The following is a 23731-nucleotide window of genomic DNA, read 5'->3' as shown; positions in this document are numbered from 1 at the left end:
GTAACAATACTACTAGTACAATTTGTTGAACAAATAATGAATATAATATTAGTATTACATAAGACTGAGTAGCTAGGATAATCACGTTACGTTGGTTGAACTTGACTTTCTTATGATTACGAGTGTTTTATGACCCAAGCCTTATACTTATTATTGATCATAATTAATTAATAAAAACTAGCTAGTATGTATATATACCTACCAACTACGTTAAGTTACTCTAATTTGTTGATCCTTCAATTCTTCATTTCGATCTATTTGAATTGATTTTTCTTCGATCCCTTCTCATCAAAAATGTCTGCCATGCATAGCGGCCGGCAGAGACGAAGTTCTTTTCCTCCACGGCGGATGACGTCATGGTGGTGCGTAATGGTGGTGGTGGTGATGGCAACGTGCTCGTGTACCGATGCTCAAAATACTAGCCAGGCTACCACTGCTCCAGCTGAAGGTACGTTGGTTATTTCTCTAATCTATTATTTCTTAATTATGAAGTGATTAATTTTCTTAAAATACTAAATTAGGAGTATGTACGTCCTCGTACGACTAGGTGGTACATACAACCTTTGGAAAAGAACTATCATTAAAGAGCTAGTTTGATATCTTATTTTACTTATTATTTTAAAACTTGTGTGGTTTGGTTTGCATAATCAAAAGGTCTTGCGCGCACAAGGTGTACAATAAATTTATTGTACACCAAGACAACTTTTATGCAGTTTTTCGTAACTTTAACCTATTTTTCTGTAACTTTTATATTATAAAATTAAAAAGTTGATAGATAAACATTTTAAAGGGTTAAATGATTAATTTATACATTATTAGTGATTTTGAAGAAATAATTTTTTATTCAAATAAAAAATTTATCATTAAAAAATAGATAACTTTTACATATATAAATGTAACTTTAAAGCATTTTAAGTCAACTTTTACTTCGGTGTACAATATTTATTGTACACCCATTGTAAATAAGAATTTGTGTTACATAATTATTGTCAATCCCTTACTTTCTATATTTATCTTCTAGTTGCATGCATGGCTAATAATCTAATATGTTGTGCATCACTAATTAACAATTCATAATAATCTGAGAGTGATGGATAGCTCATTTGGTTAGAGCTTCCATTCCAGTTCCAGGTGATCCTGGGATCGATTCTCATCCCCGCCCCTGTGGCTCATTCGCACCAAAAAAAAAAAATTCATAATAATCTAATAGTTTGTATTATACTTAAAACCCGGATTACGACACTAATTAAACAATAACAATAATGTAATTCCAGAAAATCACAACGGTAAATGAAAAATCGAAAAATGAAACTATTCTTCTACCAATCCACTATTGGTGAATAAATATTTTTCCGTAAAATGTGATATGTATCCTGTCGTCTATGTGATTTTGTTTGCGATATGGATTGCTTTGCTAAATTTGTACACGATCGTACGATCCGGATAACGACTCTAGCTAACAACGGTGAATGTTTTATTTTGATAGAGAAATGAATTTAACTCCACCAATTTGATCAATTTATAGTCCATTTTTTAATAGAAAGATTACATTATTAATTTTGGTTATGTTATTGGAGATTATTGTAATGTGTGAGGGTCTATGTGGAGATCGAAGTTATATTATTTCCCCCCTCTTTTCTAAATGATACATATTTTATTTTAGATTTTGCTTGATTGGTTTTTATGAAGCTTATTTGGAATACTTACAAAAATGACGATTTCTATATTTATTGGGTTGATTGGAATTACTTTTTAATTTATTTCATAACTTTTGAAGATTTGATTCGAAATAGTCAATCATCATATGTAACCTTATTATTTTTTTTAATTATTTTTTTTATTGTCATTAGACTTCCATTGTAGCTGGTGCATGAGTTGAAGATTGAGGTTTGGGAGCCTTTCGCGCTTCACTACTTTGCTTTTACAATATAGATTTAATGGTCGGTGTTGTCCTGCATACTTTGGGTCAACATTGAATCGATTTTTCATTTAATTTTACCGCTTATTAAAAATATTAGATAAAAAAAAAGGTTAATTCAATTCGGATTTTGGATTGGTTACTCACCCAATTTTAATTCCGATCTAAATTAAATTCGACCAGTTCATATTGGATTAAATATTTCAGAATCGATTTTTATGTTACATGTGATTTGCAACTTAATTCTAAGAAAATCAAGATTGTCAATATTTTTGCATTAATGTCTTCAGTTATTAGAACTATGTCATAAACATTTGTATTTGCATATCGAATTATATCACATGTGAATCTTGATGGAACGCGAACTCAAAGCATGATTTGCAGAATGAAATATTCTTCTTCCTTTGCACCGAATGTTTGATTTTAAAAAAATCCTTATTTATTTGTACTTTTATTCCATTAATTCAATACTTTTACTACTCTATATTGTTTTTCCCCTTTTATTAGTAGCTTTACTTCTCATTTTTTTTCTTACTTGATTGGTGCATGATTGAAGATGTAACTTGATAAGTTGTCTTTTAAGTTGGTATGATGTGGCATAGTTGAAATAGAAGTACTGGGGGTTTTCTTAACTTCACTACCCACCACTTTGCTTTAATTATATAGATTTTGTGCATCACTAACTAACAATTCATAATAACCTAATATGTTGTTCATCACTAATTAACAATTCATGATATGGTCGGTTTTGACCACCATGAACCACTTATAATTGTAAATAAAATTCATTGCATAAAATATATATTCGTCGCATTAATAATATTACTCCATATTAAAAATAAATATTCATCCTTTCAAAATGATAGTCGTATATACACGCGTTGCGTGTGTCTCTTAATAAGAAACTAGTATTATAGCTGTTAAAAAAAGAAAAGAAAACTAGTATTATATCATACTACCTCCGTTCCTTAATGTTCTTTACGCTTATTATTTGCACGGACTCCAATACAATATTTAACCATCTATATATCCAATTTCGTATTTGAAAAAAATTATAAAAGGTTGATATTAATATGAAAATACATAACGAGACCAATATAACAAGATCTTACATGCTAACGTTTTGATGTATATAACTATGAGAATTTACGGTCAAAGGTTTCATACTTTAGACACATATTCCAAGGCGTAAAGAACTTTCATGAACGGATGTAGTAGTAAGAAAATGTAACTTGCATAAACATTATTCAAAATGAGTGCAAATAAATTATAAATAATACACATAAGATATACTCATAAATATAAGGAAAATTGTCCAATTACTACGTCGGTTAGAGAGTTTGTCAATAATTACGTTAAAAGTTGTCAATTATTAGCTACCTAAGTCCATATTAGTCATATACACATGTGATGCGTGCGAGAGTACGTATATGAAAACTAAAAATTGATTACCTTTTTGGAATTTTGATGTCCTTTTTGTTATGAGATGAGTGGTTGTCTTTGTCGTATTTTTTAACCCTCCATTTCAACCTTTGGTCTTATGTACATTTATCTTCATTTTCGTCCATTAGAAAACCCTGAAACTACACAAATGTAGTATTGATATACCGACATTATTGTAATTTCGTTTTAGGAAATACTGTTATAACCTTATTAAAATTATTTCACAATTTACTCATAATACCAAATTTCACTTCACAATGATATCTATAATTTTTTTTGGGTGAAAATAAAAATATTTATTTTAGAATTCTAGGAAAAATATTTTCATATAAATAAGCAGGATTAATAATTATGTTTTCATATTCCACAACAGTTAAAAAGTTAAAAGACCATAATGGAATATTTCCCTAGCTTTTACTCAAATTAAAACCTTGTTGGTAAATTAGTTTCAGTTTCTCTGATTATTGATTTCATATGAGTGATAGAAATTTGAGGACGCACGCGGAAGTTTTGATGGACCCGAATAATATATCAAAATTGTATTTTAATTGATTATATGGATAAAAATTGATGTACAACAATATTTGCGAGAGCTCATGTCTCTCACTTATCTCTTTGGTAGAACTCTTGTTTCTACCCCTCACTCATATTTTTTTTGTGGGAGCTCTCTTGATGGGCTCACCCTAAACTTATACACATACAACCTATTTATAGTTGTTGTATTATGGTTTCTAGATTTTTCTACTCCCTTTGTTGTGGGGTTTTTCCGGTGAGATACCTTGGAGGTTTCTTGGTAACTTTTAAAGATTAAACAAGATTGTATTTTTATAGAGAGAGAAAGTAGAGAGAAGGCAGAGCAGCAATTGCTCTAGAATGTATTGATTGTGACCCCTTTTTCTAGGGAAGTGGGAATATTTATAGTACTAGGTTTTTGTGGGAATGACCTAATATTCCCCTTACATGATTGGCTGGGGAATGAGAGAAGGACACGTGTCCTTTCTCCTTACAATTCTCTGATCCCCTGTAGCAATAGTGGGCTATTTGGGCCTATTGTGCTTAGTAATTCACTTGGGATACATACTAATTAAGCCCTTTTCCAGGTATAGGTTTTATACGTACATTTATACATACTTAAATACATACATTGTAGGTACCTAGATTAATACTCATGCCCCGGAGTAGACTTTGCATGATTTCTGCTTAGGGGGCGCAATACGTGCCAGGTGTCACATCTTCATTGGTGCACGAAGGCATGGTAATTTTGCCCACAACATTTGCCCCTCAAGAAGGGCATTTCTGGAAACACTTTCCGGGTATCGCTTCTTGATCTTTGATTTGCATCTTCATCTTTGGGTCAGGTGTTGAGGGGGTGACACGTGTCACCTTTCTCTATTTTGCCCCTCCCTATATATAGAGGGGGGGGGGGGTAAATTTCATTTTTTTACATTTCGTTTTCACAGAGCTCTCATAGGCGATTTCCGGCGTGTTCCTACCACCATCAGGCGATTTCCGGCCACCACGAGACTCATCCTTTTCCTCGTCAAACTCATCCTGTTCTTCGCGAAATTCATCCCGTTCTTCGCGATACTCATCCTGTTCTTCACCAAGTACTTCGCAGATCTTTCAAGGTTAGTTTTCGCCTTTCTTGTTTTTGTTATCCTCTCGTCATTTTTCTCTTTGTTAGCGGCCGACCTCTTAGTACTAGGTAAGGGTTTAAAGGTTTTATTTAAGATTTTTCCGCCGTTCATCTTTTGTCGGGGCAGACGTCCAATCGCGTCTTTTTCTTCATTGTTGGTCACCCCTAAGCCGTGCTTCGTTCACTATGCAGAAGGCATGGCTAGAACCAAGCAAACGGCAGATCCTACGCGCCTGCGCTTGCGGGAAGGAGCATCGACACCTCCTAGGGAGAGATATTCTTCCACCGCCTCGGCAGTCGACGAAGAATTTGCCGAACTCTTTCAAGAGATCGACGAGTACGTCGAGGCGGGGGAGCAGGCGGCAAGCTCGTCGGAGGGTACAGCGAGCCAGGCAGTGGGGGAGCCAAGCGTCGCTCCATTGTCATCGGCCGCCGAGGAGCAAGAAGCTGCTCCCCAGCTTATTAGGCCCAGAGGACGGGAGGAGGCCCAATTGCTTCCGTCAGAAATTCACCCAGACGTGGGCTGGATGCGGTGGCTAGACAGGCACGGAGCCAAGATGAGGGATGACCTCTGCGTGGGGGAAGGGTACCAAATGCGCGTGCCGGCCGGTCTGGACTCGACCGTCAGCCTGCTTGCCGAGGGAGAATTCCCTGTGTATGCCGCGTCAATCAAACTCGGCATGAGATTCCCTCCACACCCCTTCGTTGTGGAGGTGTTAGATGGTTTTAATATTGGGGTGGCCCAGCTGACCCCCAACTCATGGGCGGATATCTTTGGCTACATTGCCAAATGTGCGCTGAACGACGTGGAGCCGTCCTTCAACGCCTTTCTGCATCTGGTCTCCCTCTCTCGTTCCCCCAGTGCCGCCAAAGGGTGGTTTAATCTGAGCAGCCGTGGTACCTACCAGACAGTGGTCGGCAAGCTCAGCAAGTGGCATATGTGGAGGAAGAGGTGGGTCGTGTTTTACACGGACGACCAGGAGATGTATGAGCGAATGAGCCGTTGGAACTGCAACGCCAACTTCATGGATCGTGACGAGCCCCTTCCACCCCTTACTGCCGAAGAGTGGGATCAGATAATGGTCCTGTTCAGGGCCAACACTTACCACTTAACAGTGGATAAGAGTTTCCATGTGCCGGCCGAGTGGTTGCCGCACATTAGCCAGTTTCGGAACGAGGCTTTTCTAGCGGCCGTAGGCTTAGGATATTCCATGCTCCGAGGTTGTATGCCAATTTATGTGCCGCTCTGCCTTGGTCTTATTCATTTTTCTAACTTTGGATTTCTTTTGTTCTCAGAGGAAGGAATGAGCAAGTTGTCGGCGGCGGATACCGGGAAAGGCGATATGACCGATTGGATGGCGGACATCTATGAGGCCAAGATGCAGAAAGCCAAGGCCGAGTTGGAGGAGAAGGTGAGTATTCTCTTAGGTTGTTTTTTGCAAGTTAAGCTTCCTCCGTCCATTGTCTATAGTGGACGTCTATTTAGTGACGAGCCGATATCCTGACATGTGACCCATGTTTGCTAATGTTGGCCTCGTCACTTTTTAATGACGGGCCCCTTTGTGAGTGTTTTTCCTGTGGTTGCCAAGGTGCGCCTCGTCACCTTTTAAGACGGGCCACCCCCACCCCTTTTTTACAAGTGACTCGTGGTTGATAGGGTACGCCTCGTCATTTTCGAGACGGGCGTCCTTTTTTATGACGAGCCATTTTTATATGAGTGTTGCACTTGATAAGGTACGCCTCGTCATTTTTAAGACGGGCGTCCTTTTTTAATGACGAGCCACTATTTAATGACTTGTGATTGATAAGGTACGCCCCGTCATTTTTAAGACGGGCGTCCTTTTTCAATGACGAGCCACTGTTCTGTGAGTGACTTGTGATTGAAAAGGTACGCCTCGTCATTTTTGAGACGGGCGACCTTTTTAATGACGAGCCACTGTTCTGTGAGTGACTTGTGATTGATGAGGTACGCCTCGTCATTTTTGAGACGGGCGTCCTTTTTAATGACGAGCCACTGTTCTGTGAGTGACTAGTGATTGATGAGGTACGCCTCGTCATTTTTGAGATGGGCGTCCTTTTTAATGACGAGCCACTACATGGTGAGTGACTTGTGATTGATGAGGTACGCCTCGTCATTTTTGAGACGGGCGTCCTTTTTAATGACGAGCCACTGTTCTGTGAGTGACTTGTGATTGATGAGGTACGCCTCGTCATTTTTGAGATGGGCGTCCTTTTTAATGACAAGCCACTGTTCTGTGAGTGACTTGTGATTGATGAGGTACGCCTCGTCATTTTTGAGATGGGCGTCCTTTTTAATGACGAGCCACTACATGGTGAGTGACTTGTGATTGATCAGGTACGCCGTCATTTTTAAGATGGGCGTCCTTTTTAATGACGAGCCACTATATGGTGAGTGACTTGCGATAGATGACGAGGCCTAATATTTGACTGTCCTTTCTTTTTTAGCAAGCTAAGGACGCGGCTAGGGCGTCAGGGAAGAAGAAGGGGACGAATCTGTCCCAGCTGAAGAAGAGAGCTGTGCCGGCTGGCTCGGAGACTCCGAGTACCTTCAAGAAGCCAAAACCCCTACCTCGCCGTCTCGTGAAGAAAGACGAGTCGAAGGTTGCTGAGGGGGGATGCCCTGATGACGAAGAGATGGGCGTGGACAAGCCGTCTCTGGTGGTGGACTTGGTGTCCAAATCGAGGTCCGGTGGGCATCCGGACGAGCTGGAGGACCCTCTTTCGGGAATCCCGGCCGACGTCCGCTCTCATATACCGGCGGAGGTGGCCCGCCGAGCTAGGTCTTCGGGCGGTAAGTATTATTCGAACGTCGTTCAGACGTATCGAGCCTCCTCTGGCAGTTCTTCTTACTCTCCGCGTCATCCTAAGGCCGTTGTTTTTCCTATAGCCAAAGACAAAGGGAAGGATGCAGCTGCTGCCGAGGACGAGAACGTACCTGCTACTCCCCACTATTCGTCAAAGGATAGGGTGGCTATATGCCGCAAGGTTTTTAATGTTAGGTTATGATACATATGACATTACATAGATCATGCGGAAACAACCATTAACCCAAGACAACATATTATTTACACATAATCATATAGCATAATTTAGATGCATACTCTTTGTTGCGTGCCCTCCCTAGCTGCGCCCGAACCGAACAAGAACAAGTCTTTAGGACTCCAAGTGTCGTCCCTCCGTAGATAGTCCACAGCACGTCCGGATCCGCCTTAAGATTGACCAACTAGAATCGCCCTTAAGGTACTAGAAAATTTCGGCACTTTATGAGCAAGATGTGTGTTTTAATTTTCTCTCAAAAAACTCACTTTTGAATACTTTGAAACTTGTTATAAATTGTGAGCCCTAGCCTCATATTTATAGGGGTATGGAAAGGGAATCGAAATCCTATTCAGATACAAATTAATTAAACCTAGAATCCTACAAGAACTCTAATTTAATTAATTTATCAAATAGAATTAGGAATTTAATCATTAACCGAACTCTGCATGTTTTAGGAAACGTGCACGAACACAAACACTTGCACACACACGCACGGCAGCCACGATGGGCCCCCATGCGTGCGCGCGAGCAGCAGCCCACGCAGCGCCCGCGCGCGCTGCGCGTGCTGTGCGCGCTGTGCGCGCTGCGCAGCCTGCTGGGCCTGGCCTTGCGCTGGGCCTGGCGTGGCTGTTTGTGCGGCGCGCTTGGCTTGTTGGGCGATGGCCTGGCTTCGTGCTGGGCCTCGTCCGGCAGGCCTCGTCCGCTGCTTATTCGTACGATGCGCTTCCGATTAAATTTTCCGATTCCGGAATTCATTTCCGATACGAACAATATTTAATATTTCCGATTCCGGAATTAATTTCCGTTTCGAACAAATATTTAATATTTCCGTTTCCGGAATTATTTTCCGATTCCGGTAATATTTCCGATTCTGACAATATTTCCGTTTCCGGCAATATTTCCGATTCTGGTAATATTTCCATTTCCGATAATATTTTCCGATACGTACCATGTTTCCGTTTCCGGCAACATCTACGACTTGGATAATATTTATATTTCCGATATGATCCATATTTCCGTTTCCGGCAATATCATCGTTTCCGGAGTATTCATTTCTTGCTTGTGACGATCTTAGCTCCCACTGAAACCAAGATCCGTCGGTTCCGAATATTCATAGATGGAGTATTTAATGTCATTAAATACTTGATCCGTTTACGTACTATTTGTGTGACCCTACGGGTTCAGTCAAGAGTAAGCTGTGGATTAATATCATTAATTCCACTTGAACTGAAGCGGCCTCTAGCTAGGCATTCAGCTCACTTGATCTCACTGAATTATTAACTTGTTAATTAATACTGAACCGCATTTATTAGACTTAACATAGAATGCATACTTGGACCAAGGGCATTATTTCCTTCAGTCTCCCACTTGTCCTTAGGGACAAGTGTGCATTTCCTAATTCCTTTGTCGCTCGATGCTTGCTCTTGAACATAAGGTAAGAGTTGTCATCCTTAGTACGTCCAGAGGTGTTCCTCGGTTTCAGAGTTCAACTGATCAAATAAACAGATAATCATAGCCTATGATTCATCCGAGCACGGCCATGCATTTCACAGTTTCTAGCTCTCCGAGTGGCCTTGTACAACTTTTAAGCATCTCATCCCGATTTATGGGAGGACAATCCCAATCTTGCGATCTTGAGATTAGACTTCGTTTGATAGGTGATTACCTGAGCGTTGCCTTTATAGCCTCCTTTTACGGTGCGACGGTTGGTCAACGTCAAAGCAACCAGTTCTCAAACAAGTAATCTCAAATCACTCAGGTATTGAGGATTTAGTGTCTAATAATTTAATGAAATTTACTTATGACAGATTTTCATCTCTTACAGTAAAGTTTCATAGGTCTTGTCCGATACTAGTCTTCCCAAAGTAAGTATCTATGCAAATGATTATGACATTGCCATGTCCACATAGTTCAAGAAACAGAACTACTAGTCATCTTGCATTCTAGTCGTCTAACGTTTTCTATGCGTCCAATTTTATAGAAAACTCCGACTAGGGACCATTTTCAACCTTTGACATTCAAGTTCACTTGATAGACATTTCTTAGTCACAGGACTGGTCCTGACAGTCTATCTTGAATATATCGTCAAATTTGAAGGGACTCATCATTTAATACTAAACCAAGATTAAATGGAATATGAAAATTCATTTCATATATGATAAATGTTCAACCCCAATGTTTTACAACCATGGGCCTCAAACCCATCTTCTAAAACAGTTCATGGAATTTCAAAGCTATGCTTGATTTCCAGTGCTACAATGTAAGTGTTGCTTCTCACTTGTTGCATAGGTTTAGTTATCATGCTTTGCCAATCTTAATATCCTTTTCATCGAATGCTCTTCGAGATATGATGATAAGATCTTTTCGAGTTTGTTTATTATGTGATCTAGTCTTTCTTACTTCGATGGTGGTTTTACTCATTTTGCAATGAAGAACCATCAAGTTAGCAGACGTTTTTCTTGCTTCAAGAGTGGTTCTACGCATTTTTCAATGAAGAACCATCAAGCCAGCAGATAGGTGATCTACCCAAGTTCAGTGAAGAACTTTAAACAACCCTGTTTTATTGCTTCTTAGGCAATAATCACTTTTACTTCAACTGTATAGGTTGCTAGTGATGCTTTGTTTGGATTTACCTATCCAGGTAGTTCATAGATATGTGGAAGATTCTCCAACTATATCTTAGAACATAGAAATTATTATTTTAATTTCCCACGCAACAACTCATGGTCTCCAACCCATGTTGCCATTTTCAAAACACGATGCTCTATAGCTCGTCCTTATCAATGGTTAACTCCAAAGGGTCTTGCTTGATCCTTTGCCAATGTTTATGCGTGTAGCATCAATATTTAGCATATCTTTATTTCCTTGAATCAAGAACTATTCCTATGTACTTTTTCAAGTACCATAAGTATTCTTGATCTCAACCTAGTTGATCTTTATTTAGATCAATAGAGATTGGTATATGTTCGTCATGCCTAAAGTCATACGATACGTTTTTGGAGATCCTCATATTATATCATACATGATAAATTCTTTTTCAGAATAATTCCCAATTGAATTCTGTTCATGTAATTTTAGCTCATTCAATTTCAGCAGATACTGAATCCAGCTAAATTCTTTGACATATAATATAGGTTTAAGAATCTCATTTAGACTCTTTGATGTTTAACTTAGTAAATGCTTATACATAGTTCAAACATCCTTTACTTAGATTTATTCACATGGGTCGAATATCTCCAATGGAGACTTTCGTGTTTGATTTAGTAAATGCCATTACTTAATCTAAAACATTAATATAAGATCTTTGTAAATAGATCTTAATACCCAGTATGTACTAAGTTTCGCCATGGTCCATCATTGATGAATAATTTCAAACCTAAGTTATTAGCATTTGAATGTTATTTTACAATAGAGAGATATGTGTGTGATACACATAGGACCAATTAAGTTTTATGTACTCCCACTAAACTTCTTATATATCTATAAGAATCATGTACATTTTATGAAACTAAAATACTTATTAGCTTCACTAAAATACATTTCTAATTCCCAATTGCTTGCTTAAATCTGTACTTAGATTTCATAAGCTAGCTTTCCTTTTCAAGCATTTATTTGGATCCACAAATCCTATGACATACCATGTACATATTATATTCCAACATTTGATTGAGGAATACGTTTTGTCATCCAATTGCCATATGTACCAATATGCAATCATTGCTTGAATTATAGACTTAAGCATTACGATTTTGCATGAGGTTTCAACACAATCCACGCCGTGAATTTGCTTGTAACCTTTAGCAACTAATCTAGCTTTGTGTGTGAACACAATTTCATGTTTGATGGTTTTTATCCTTAAAACAAACTTGCAACTAATAGGTGTGAAACTATTCTTGCAAATCAACAAAATTTCAATTTTGTCATCAAAACATTGAGTATGTTTTATGGCCTCTAACCATTTAAAACATTTGAGTCTATATATGGCCTCTAACCATTTTAGGGAATCTGGGTTTCGTCATAGCTTTCTTACAAGTCACAAACTCATTAATCTAATGATAATAGTTTGACTGCAAGTTGTAGGTTTCTTCACTATCTAATGGAAGAATCGCATAGCTTCAATGACCTGAACTCCATGTTTCTTCACTATCTAATAGAAGAATCTCATAGTTCCAGTGACTTGAACTCTATGCCTACTAGGGTATAGAACATCAAACAATGGAATATCAATAGCCACTTGAAAGTCCTTTGAATATTCTGTTCTCCTTGAAGCACTTGTAAAGTCTTCTAAGAGATGTCTATTCTTTAAAGCCACTTCTAAAGTCCTTAAAGAATAAGTTCGGATTTTCTGAAGCACTTCGAAAAGCTTCCGGAATGTCCGTTTATGTTTGTTGTTCGCCTCGAAGACTTTCGAGGTCTATTTTCTCCCACTTGTCATTTTGGAAACGAATCTCCAAAAGGACATTATTTCGAGCAAACAAACATTATGTTCTCAAAAATTCGTGGTAGAAACAATACCCTTGTGTCTCATTTGAATAAACCACAATGAAACATATATCTAGGCTTGGGCCTTAGTTTGTTGAATAACAAACACTAAGCTCCCACTGAGTTTAGCAACTCTTTAGATATATATAATTGAAAAGATATCCTGAAATTACTTTTCAATAGCTTTGACGAATTTGGTTTAGTTTGGTGGTAGTTGAGCATTTTGTTTTAGAAATTATAGGAAAAGTTTTTATGATTCATCATTAATCGAATCAAGTACCAATTGATTTCGATTATTCCAACTAAGATATGCCATATCTTATGGAGCTAGATTGTGAAATTACAACACACAATCATTGATGATCATATTTGGTCTCAAGTAATCATCAACATGATCTAACCTAGATCTTTATGATTTCTTGCCAAGTGGATTTATACTTCTGAATCTTTGAACTAGCCAAACAGATTCAAACTTATATCACTTTGAGTAAATAAACCTATATTCACTCAAATCTGTGTGAAATAATAAAGTCATAAAATCTTTCTTTAGCTTTGATCTCTATTGTCTAGGCGTTCTAACAATAGTTCATATCTTTTGTTACTTTCAACAAGTAAGACTAGTTGTCTTAAAATGATCTAGAAATCAATCAACTTTCAAAAGTCCATCAAAATAGAGCTTTTGAATGTTAACTTGTTGATATGGTCTAAGCAACAATGCCAAAGATTAGTGGAACTCAAATCAAGGGGTTGATTTGAACCTAGTAAAGTTCTTTAAAGAGTTGTTTGGTTTAATCAAGCATATTGACTCAACCTGTAATTGACCATTTTATTCAAATAAACAAACATTGTTTTTGTTTTTCTTGAATGTGAGTCTTTCTGTGTTTGAAGCAGAAATTTAGGTATGCTGATTATGGAACAAAATAGCCATTAAGTTCCAGCCTTTGAAAGGACTTAAAACAAACTTAGATGACCCTACAATTAATGTAGCATTGCCATGCTTCATTTCCCACTTGTAGGTCATTAGTGTATCCTAGCTTCCATTATTTGAGTTATTACCGAAGTAAGAACCTCAAGCGGTATATGATACCAAGGAAGTTTGATTGCTAGGTCACTTCTCTTTAAACATAAACTTATAGGTAGAAACGGAATCGTAAATTCCTTTCATTTGTTCCCCGTTTTCCTATTTCTTGTACCCTTTCTTATAGTCTTAAGAATTGAATTCTTTAGTGTTGACTTTTATACTTTGTTAGACATGTCCAATGTCACCAACAAGGTTCTTTACCATTTTAATTTATGTTGAATATTTTGTTTCAACTAGATGATCTTACCAGAAGCTTCTAAAGTTCTCTAAGTATCGATCTATTCGAATGTCTAGGGACTAGACTCATTCGAGAATTAAATGGACAAAGATATTAGGTTGTTAACCATTGGTAAAGCTGAGCGTTTAAACTCAATGCTTTATGATCTCAAAACTACATTGTATCTTGATTTCACAAGCACCAATTGGTTTGCCATTCGATTTTGATATTCGAAAACAACCATAAAAGTCGCTAAAAGAAACGTACATTTTAAATTGCTCATTTTCTCTCATTTCCGTGAATCGTTCTTGGATTCACTACCAATCGAGGAAATTTACTGTTACCTTTCTAAAAGGATTTATTGCAGTGCAAGATATTTAATTATAAACAATAATTAAAACATACATTGAAGCATGCAAAGTCTAAACATTTATCATGAATAATAACTTGAAATTAAAGCAACCATGCAATTCAAACAAGTTATTAGCATTTTATTCGATTTTATTGTTCCGGCAGGTGTGAACAAAATGATTCCAAGACCCTAAAACCATTGAAGAATTAAGCACAGTTTGTCGACTCAATTCTAAAACATTTTAGGTAAGCAAAAGCCTTTTGCTAATAGTCTAGAAACTACTCTTGGTTGATAGGTACGTCTAAGAACTTATTAGGTAAACCTATCGATTTTGCCACGACATAAAAGGACTCCTTACTTATATCGTTGAGTTTCACCAAAACTAACATGTACTCACAATTATTTGTGTACCTTGCCCCTTTAGGACCAATAAGTAACACCTCGCTGAGCGAAAACTATTACTAGATTGATGTAAAGGATATCCAAGCAAGTGTATATTTTGGCATGGCACCTTTTAACTCAATTTTTTAAGTTTGGAACTTAAGGCTCTTACTATGTTGGTTAGATTTTAAGTGAACTAAAATCCTTAATCATGCAACATAATCAAGCTTTTGATCTCATGCATTTTAAGACATATTTAAAAGCAATAAATAACTTAAAACATGCATAAGATATTTGTGATCTAGTATGGCCCGACTTCATCTTGAAGCTTTGACTTCAAAGTCCGTCTTGAAAATCTCCGTGGGAGGCACCATTTTCTTTAAATAGGATAAGCTATAACTAATTACAACTATTTGATGGTACGCAGACCATATTTGAATTGAAAAATAACTTTGGTACTTTAGACCAATTACATTCAAATTAATGGTACACAGACCATATTTTCTATCCTATTTGGGCCATACTAGTCACTTCATAACCTGCAAAACAGTACATATACAATATATACCATTCACCCATTCATTATCATGAATGGCCCACATAGCTGGTTAGTAAAACACATTATGCATCACGTAAACATTTGCAGCAATTAATCAAGGGCACCAATAATCTACCAATTATTCAGTCCTTATTAATTCTAATCAAGTTGTTTTAACCTTAAGGATTTGTAGACCTAATCAAGAGTTTATGACTAAAATATGCTCCCACTTAAACCAATAAATTCATATGCTTTACTAATTTTAAACATAAAAATGTATTTCTAGTCTAACCGGAAACATACAAATTTAATTAAAATTTAAAGCTCATATAAATTTATAATTGAATTCAAAAAGTTTAATTTAATTTCAGTCGTATTTAAATTAATTCATGATTTTAATTTTAGTAAAATAATTAGAATAAATAACATTTATTATAATTACAATATTCAAAATTAAAATCCAAGAAATTAATTTAAATTATTAATTTAAAAATTAATTAAAATTACGTGAACTGAAATTCTCAAATTAAACATTCAAAAACGATCTTTAATCGTAACGCAAACACCCTACGCGTTGCACGCCCATGGGCCGCACGCACACAGCCATTGCTGGACATGTGCGCGCAGCCCATGCGCTCGTCGCATAGCTTCTGCATCCCCATCGCAAGCCTCCGCACGCATTGGTGCTCGCTGCGCGCGCCAGCGCTCATCGCACGCGAGCTATCGCTCGCAGTGCGCGCGCGACATCTCTCGCTGGGCGCGCGACATCGCTCGCTGGGCGCGCGAGCCATCGCTCGCTGGGCGCGCGACATCGCTCGCTGGGCGGGCGACATCGCTCGCTGTGCGCGCGAGCAATGCTGGCTGTGCGCGCGAGTCCTCGCTCGTTGTGCGCGCGAGCAATGCTGGGCGCAGCGCTCGTGGCACGCGAGCTTGCGCTCGCTGCGCGCGAGGCTGCGCGCTCTTGTGCGAGGCAGCGCGCGTTGTGGCGCAGCTCGCTTGCTGCCCACACGCGACTGCCTTGGCTCGCCCTTCGCCCATGCCCATTCGTCCATTGCTCGTGGCACACGACACAAGGCAGGGCTGCTGCCTTGTGCTCGTGCACTACGCCCTTGCTCATTGCATTCGTGCCGCACGGGCGACGAGCTCCCTTGCTCGTCGTCGCATGCCCGCATTATACAACACCCCTTAAGGGTAACACGAAGCGTCCATTGCTTCGTGCGTGCAAGTTTTATGAACGAATCGCATAAAAATTTAAAATTTATATTTAAAATTAATGACAAATTAATAAATAATATTAATTTCATAATTTTAGGGCGAAAAATCGAAAATTTATTATCCAATTGATTTCCGATTGTTATGGATTCAAGTCTAGGTCATAAAAATTTAAAATTTATCATAAATTTACAATTTTTATGGTGGTTTTTAATCATAGGTTTCTAATTAAATTACAATTAATTATGAAAATCAAATTAATTCTAAATTATTCTAATTTTCAACAAATTAATCATAATTACAAATTAGATTGCATAATTAACAAGACTAGGCATTCAAACTTGTTAAACATATGCAGTAGGTCAATAAAAAATTCAAGATTTATCAACAAGAATCGCAAATATTTAATTTAACATCTTAAATTTACGAAATTTTGCATTCGAAAAACTAAAACCTTCGAAAAGTCATAGTTAGGCTTCGAATTTGAGAATTCTGGGGGCAGAAAAACACTATTTTTGTCAAAATTTTAGAATGCCTTTTACATGCGGAATTGACACAAAAATCACTCAATTCGGATGAGTAACGAAGAAACTGCCGAAAAACTGCGTACGTATAATTAAATAAACGTAATTTGCAATTAATTAACAATTACGAAAATTAATCACCCCTTTTAATTCTTGCAAATTTGTAATATTTAACCATGTTCATGCAATTTAGATTATGAAAATAATAAGGGGCTCGTGATACCACTGTTAGGTTATGATACATATGACATTACATAGATCATGCGGAAACAACCATTAACCCAGGACAACATATTATTTACACATAATCATATAGCATAATTTAGATGCATACTCTTTGTTGCGTGCCCTCCCTAGCTGCGCCCGAACCGAACAAGAACAAGTCTTTAGGACTCCAAGTGTCGTCCCTCCGTAGATAGTCCACAGCACGTCCGGATCCGCCTTAAGATTGACCAACTAGAATCGCCCTTAAGGTACTAGAAAATTTCGGCACTTTATGAGCAAGATGTGTGTTTTAATTTTCTCTCAAAAAACTCACTTTTGAATACTTTGAAACTTGTTATAAATTGTGAGCCCTAGCCTCATATTTATAGAGGTATGGAAAGGGAATCGAAATCCTATTCAGATACAAATTAATTAAACCTAGAATCCTACAAGAACTCTAATTTAATTAATTTATCAAATAGAATTAGGAATTTAATCATTAACCGAACTCTGCATGTTTTAGGAAACGTGCACGAACACAAACACTTGCACACACACGCACGGCAGCCACGATGGGCCCCCATGCGTGCGCGCGAGCAGCAGCCCACGCAGCGCCCGCGCGCGCTGCGCGCTGCGCGTGATGTGCGCGCTGTGCGCGCTGCGCAGCCTGCTGGGCCTGGCCTTGCGCTGGGCCTGGCGTGGCTGTTTGTGCGGCGCGCTTGGCTTGCTGGGCGATGGCCTGGCTTCGTGCTGGGCCTCGTCCGGCAGGCCTCGTCCGATGCTTATTCGTACGATGCGCTTCCGATTAAATTTTCCGATTCCGGAATTCATTTCCGATACGAACAATATTTAATATTTCCGATTCCGGAATTAATTTCCGTTTCGAACAAATATTTAATATTTCCGTTTCCGGAATTATTTTCCGATTCCGGTAATATTTCCGATTCTGACAATATTTCCGTTTCCGGCAATATTTCCGATTCTGGTAATATTTCCATTTCCGATAATATTTTCCGATACGTACCATGTTTCCGTTTCCGGCAACATCTACGACTTGGATAATATTTATATTTCCGATACGATCCATATTTCCGTTTCCGGCAATATCATCGTTTCCGGAGTATTCATTTCTTGCTTGTGACGATCTTAGCTCCCACTGAAACCAAGATCCGTCGGTTCCGAATATTCATAGATGGAGTATTTAATGCCATTAAATACTTGATCCGTTTACGTACTATTTGTGTGACCCTACGGGTTCAGTCAAGAGTAAGCTGTGGATTAATATCATTAATTCCACTTGAACTGAAGCGGCCTCTAGCTAGGCATTCAGCTCACTTGATCTCACTGAATTATTAACTTGTTAATTAATACTGAACCGCATTTATTAGACTTAACATAGAATGCATACTTGGACCAAGGGCATTATTTCCTTCATTTAAGGCCGTCCCCGCAGAGTATGTTGCTTCTCTTCCTGGCCGCAAGACTGACGCCCAGTTTGGTGCGATCCAGGCCACTCTTCTCGACGTAAGTCTATTTCCAACTTGCTTGTACTTGTCTTCTCTTTTAGAGTCATTTACTAATATGTAGCTTCTTTTGCAGTTGTTCTGCCGCATGGAATTCTGCAAGAGTTGGAAGACCCGCACTGCTGAGGAGCTCAAAGCTCAGGTGGCTGAGTCCACCCACCATGGCGACTATGCGTTCAAGTCTATTGAAGAGGTCCGCCTGCAGATGCAGACGACCATAGACCTTCAAGCGAAGGAGGTGGCTGCGTTGAGATCTGACAAGGCCGAGCTGCTTAAGAAGATCTTGGCGCAGGACAAGGACATGGTGGCAATGGTCGAGGAGGCCAAGACAGCGGCGGCGGAAATACGGGCGCTTCAGGACCAGTTGCGGGAGTACCCTCAGGTCAAAGAGGCGGCTGAGGAAGCCGAGCATCTTCGTGGGGAGCTGGAGACGGCCAGATCGCAAGTTCGCACCTTGCGTGAGCGTCTTCTGGAATCCTATGATCAGGGGGAACAAGCGATCAAGGACGCTGTTAAGCACGCCTGGGAGAGCCACATGTCAGAGTATGATCTTGGGTGGTTCCAGCGGCGAATGGAGCACAGTGCCGCTGTGTTGGCTGCTGAACGTCTTGGTCAGCCGCCCCCTGAGTTTGTATCATCTGATGACGAGGACGATGCGGCCGCTCCCTGATTTGCTTCCTTTCCTGCTTTTTTAAAATTTTATTCAAGCGTTCCCGTGCCTAAGGGCAAAAACAATTATGTTGTAAAGTTTTGGCGCTGATGGCGTCTGTATCATTGTGCCTGCTGAGCACACAACAATTTTCTTTCTTTTTTCTGGTCAAGAATTCTGAGCTACTTTTACACGCCTTTCTACGGGCGTTGTTTTATAAGTAAATAGGTTTTCTGATGCTTCTCTTATCTCGCATTTACTTGCTCTTCATAATTTGATTATTCCTTAATCAATAGGCTTAATCAATAGGTATGATTGCCAAGGTGCAACCGAGTGTACACTAAGCACGTTGATGCCGCAGGCAACTGAGTATGCGCTAGGCCCTACTTTGGTCGTCACTTTCTTTGGCGAGCGTGTCTATAACGATATTGATTGACGCAAGTCAATCAATAGGTATGATTGCCGCTAGACATGCTCGTCAAATGGACTGTACGGCCAAACGTTCGTGCCGCCTAACTTTGAGCAAACAACCTTTGTTTCGAAGTTAATCGTGCCGCTGAACTTTTGAGCGGACAACCTTTGTTTCCAAGTGGTTGGTGCCGCTGGCAACTGAGCATGTGCTAGGCCCTACTTTGGTCGTCACTTTCTTTGGCGAGCGTGTCTATAACGATATTGATTGACGCAAGTCAATCAATATGTATGATTGCCGCTAGACATGCTCGTCAAAAGGACTGTACGGCCAAACGTTCGTGCCGCCTAACTTTGAGCAAACAACCTTTGTTTCGAAGTTAATCGTGCCGCTGAACTTTTGAGCGGACAACCTTTGTTTCCAAGTGGTTGGTGCCGCTGGCAACTGAGCATGTGCTAGGCCCCACTGTGGTCGTCGCCTTCTTTGGCGAGCATGTCTATAACGATATTGATTGGCCCAAGTCAATCAATAGGTATGATTGCCGCTAGACATGCTCGTCAAATGGACTGGCCGGCCAAACATGCGTGCCGCCGCGCTTTTTAGCAAACAACCTTAGTCTCTTAGATATTGGTGCCGCAGGCAACTGAGCATCCGCTAGGCACTACTGTGATAGTCGCTTTCTTTGGCGAGCGTGTCTATAACGATATTGATTGACGTAAGTCAATCAATAGGTATGATTGCCGCTAGACATGCTCGTCAAATGGGCTGGACGGCCATATTTTCGTGCCGCCGCACTTTTGAGCAAACAACCTATGTTTCAAAGTTGTTCATGCCGCTGGGCTTTTGAGCGAACAACCTATGTTTCAAAGTTGTTCATGCCGCTGGGCTTTTGAACAAATAACTTACGATTTAAGTTTATTCGTGCCGCTGGCACTTATTATGCTGTACTGGTCGGCCAGCGGCTTGCTTATATTGGGAGGGGAGTTGGATAGGTGATTAGCCTACAACTTGGTGCTAATCTGGGCCACTTCTTAGGCTTCAAACAATTAGTCTTGCTGAGTTTTTGCTAATCTGGGCCACTTCTCAGGCCGTCATACAATTAGGCTTTGGTTATGCATTGGAGTGTATATTTTTATATTCATTGTGCGAGCAATAAATATTACGAGACAAATAGAGTAGTATTATTTATAACTTTGCAAGGCGAATTTAGCCGGTTACAAAAGTAATTACTACCCTACTATGACCATTAGAGGCCGGCCCTTGGGCAATGGATCGTGGTAAGTAAGACAAGGCTTAGCACATATCTAGAAGAAATATTTCTTGAGATTGTCGGCATTCCAAGTGCGCGAAATAGGGCGGCCTTGCATGTCTTGAATGCGGTAGGTTCCATCTCTAACTTCATCATAGATCTCGTAAGGTCCCTCCCAAGTGGGCGTCAGCTTACCTTGTTCATTTGCTCGTCCTGTGGACTCCATTTTTCTGAGGACAAAATCTCCCACTTTGAGCACTCTATTAGAGACTCTCTTGTTGTATTCTCTTGCCATCCTTATCTTGTACAGCTGTTGTCTGAGCGCTGCATTTCCTCTAACCTCGGGCAGAAAGTCCAAGGCTGCTTTCATTGTCTCCCAGTTAGCATTTTCGTCATACAGCATGACTCTCAACGTTGGCTCACACATTTCTATGGGTAGGACAGCCTCGGCGCCATAGGCTAGCAAGAAGGGTGTTTCACCGGTTGAATTCTTAGCCGTGGTGCGGATGGACCATAAGACATTTGGCAGCTCATCAGCCCATAGACCTTTGGCTTCGTCAAGCTTCTTTTTCATTCCTTCAGAGATAATTTTGTTGAACGCCTCAACCTGACCATTGGCTTGGGGTCGTCCGACTGATGCAAAACAGGTGTGTATACCGTGATCTGCCAGCCACTCTTTCAGCTTAGGCGTCTCAAACTGGGGCCCATTATCGAAGACGATAGCCTGTGGAATCCCAAAGCGAGTCATGATGTTCTTCCAAATGAATGCTCTCACATCAGCAGTTTTTATGTTTTTGAGCGCTTCTGCCTCCACCCATTTGGTGAAGTAATCTACAGCAACGATGACATAACGCCTTCCTCCTGGTGCGGTCGTGAATGGGCCTAGGAGATCCATCCCCCATTTAGCAAATGGAATTGGGCTTGTAATGGGCGTCAGAACTCGTGCCGGTTGATGTATTAGGTGAGAAAAGCGCTGACATTTGTCACACTTCTTGACCAGTGAGATTGCGTTCTCCTTAAGGGTCGGCCAGTAATAGCCGGTTCGAAGTGCCTTTTCAGCCAAAGCCCTTCCACCAATATGCGAGCTGCACAACCCCTGATGAAGGTCTTCTAGAATTTCCTGCCCCTTCTCAGGTGTTACACATCTTAACAAAGGACGGGAGTAGGCCTTTTTGTAGAGGGTGCCGTTCCACATTTCAAACCAAGAACATTTCTTTTGAAGTTTTGCCACTTCCCTTGAGTCTTCGGGCAAGACTCCATTCATTTTGAAGTTTACTATGTCATCCATCCATGTGGATGTTCTGTCAAGAGTTTCCACTTCCATTTGCTCAACACTTTTGTGCTCTTTTACCTCCCAAAACACGTGCCGAGGGGTATCACAAGACGCGGAACTTGCCAACTTTGACAGGGCATCAGCTTGGTTATTTTCCGAGCGAGGGACTTGCCTTACTTCAAAACTTTTCAGTGGCTCTACTTCCTGATGGACGGCCTGCATGTATTTGACCATAGTCGGATCCCTAGCTTCGTAGGTCCCATTAACTTGGCTCACAATCAGTTGGGAGTCAGATAGTGCTACAATCTCCTCGGCGCCTGCCGCCTTACACATTTTAATGCCACAAAGCAGGGCTTCATATTCGGCTTCATTATTTGACGCCTGGAAGTTAAATCGCATAGCATATTCAAAAGTATCTCCTTCTGGGGAGTGACAGATTATCCCTGCTCCACATCCATTCTGTGTGGATGAGCCGTCTACATACACTGTCCACACTGTGCTTGTATTCTTGGCAAAGTCTGGCCTCGTCATTTCAACAATGAAGTCGGCACATGCCTGCCCCTTGACAGCTTTCCTCGGCTCATAGGTGATATCAAAGGCGTTCAGCTCTATTGCCCAATTCAGTATTCGTCCTGACGCCTCCAGCTTTGTGAAGGGCAGTTTGAGCGGCTGATCGGTGTAGATCACTATTTTGTGAGCTAAGAAATAAGGACGGAGCTTCTTGCTGGCCATGAACAGAGCTAAGCCAAACTTTTCCACTGTAGGATATCTAACTTCAGCATTTTGAAGAACATGACTGACAAAGTATACCGGCATCTGTATTCCCTCCCTCTCTGTCAGTAGAACGGCACTCAACGAGTGCTCGGACACGACGAGATACATGTACAAAGTCTCTCCTAGCAAGGGACTAACAAGACGAGGCAAGGTGTGTAAGTGCTCCTTTAATCTGACCAATGCCGCCTCGGCCTCGTCCGACCATTCAAACTTGGCCTTCTTTCTGATAGACCTAAAAAAGTAGTGGCACTTGTCTCCAGCCCTGGAAAGGAATCTGCCCAGGGCGACCAAGCAACCTGTGAGCCGCTGGACCTCCTTCACTGTCTTTGGTGAGCTCATATCAATTACTGCCTGGATTTTGTCTGGGTTGGCTTCAATTCCTCTTTCATCAATCAAGAAACCTAAGAATTTGCCTGCCGTCACCCCGAACACACACTTCTTAGGATTCAACCTCGTGTTGTAAGCTCGAATAGTCTCAAATTTCTCTCTGAGATCAGTTATCTGCGCCGCCCTCAGCTTACTTTTTACGATCATATCGTCAATGTAAGCTTCAATATTCCTGCCGAGCTGCTTAATGAACACAGTGTTAATAAGACGCTGAAAGGTGGCCGGTGCATTTTTTAACCCAAACGGCATCACCTTGTAGCAGTAAAGGCCTTGTTCAGTAACAAATGACGTTTTTTCCTGGTCGTCAGGCCACAACGGAATCTGGTGAAACCCTGAGTAGGCATCCATAAAGCTCATCATGGCATGCCCCGCTGTAGAGTCGACGAGCCGGTCAATCTTGGGCAATGGGAAACTGTCCT

General features: G+C 40.2%; 1 protein-coding gene and 1 pseudogene across 1 annotated transcript; both read left to right on the top strand.

The window, feature by feature from the left end:
- The first annotated feature begins 201 nt into the window (after positions 1–201).
- LOC110805723 (probable LRR receptor-like serine/threonine-protein kinase At1g56140) overlaps positions 202–23731 on the top strand; it is a 72320-nt pseudogene continuing 48790 nt past the window's right edge.
- LOC130468079 (uncharacterized) lies at positions 18232–19845 on the top strand. Its single transcript, XM_056837676.1, has 2 exons — positions 18232–18572; positions 18648–19845. Exon 2 carries the CDS (start codon positions 18660–18662, stop codon positions 19239–19241), a length of 582 nt encoding a protein of 193 aa, XP_056693654.1. The 5' UTR covers positions 18232–18572; positions 18648–18659; the 3' UTR covers positions 19242–19845.

The sequence above is a fragment of the Spinacia oleracea genome, chromosome 1, assembly GCF_020520425.1.
Source record: "Spinacia oleracea cultivar Varoflay chromosome 1, BTI_SOV_V1, whole genome shotgun sequence".
In the NCBI taxonomy this organism is placed as follows: domain Eukaryota; kingdom Viridiplantae; phylum Streptophyta; class Magnoliopsida; order Caryophyllales; family Amaranthaceae; genus Spinacia; species Spinacia oleracea.
The sequence above is the reverse complement of the archived record's forward strand: the minus strand, read 5'-3'. Positions and strand labels throughout refer to the sequence as shown.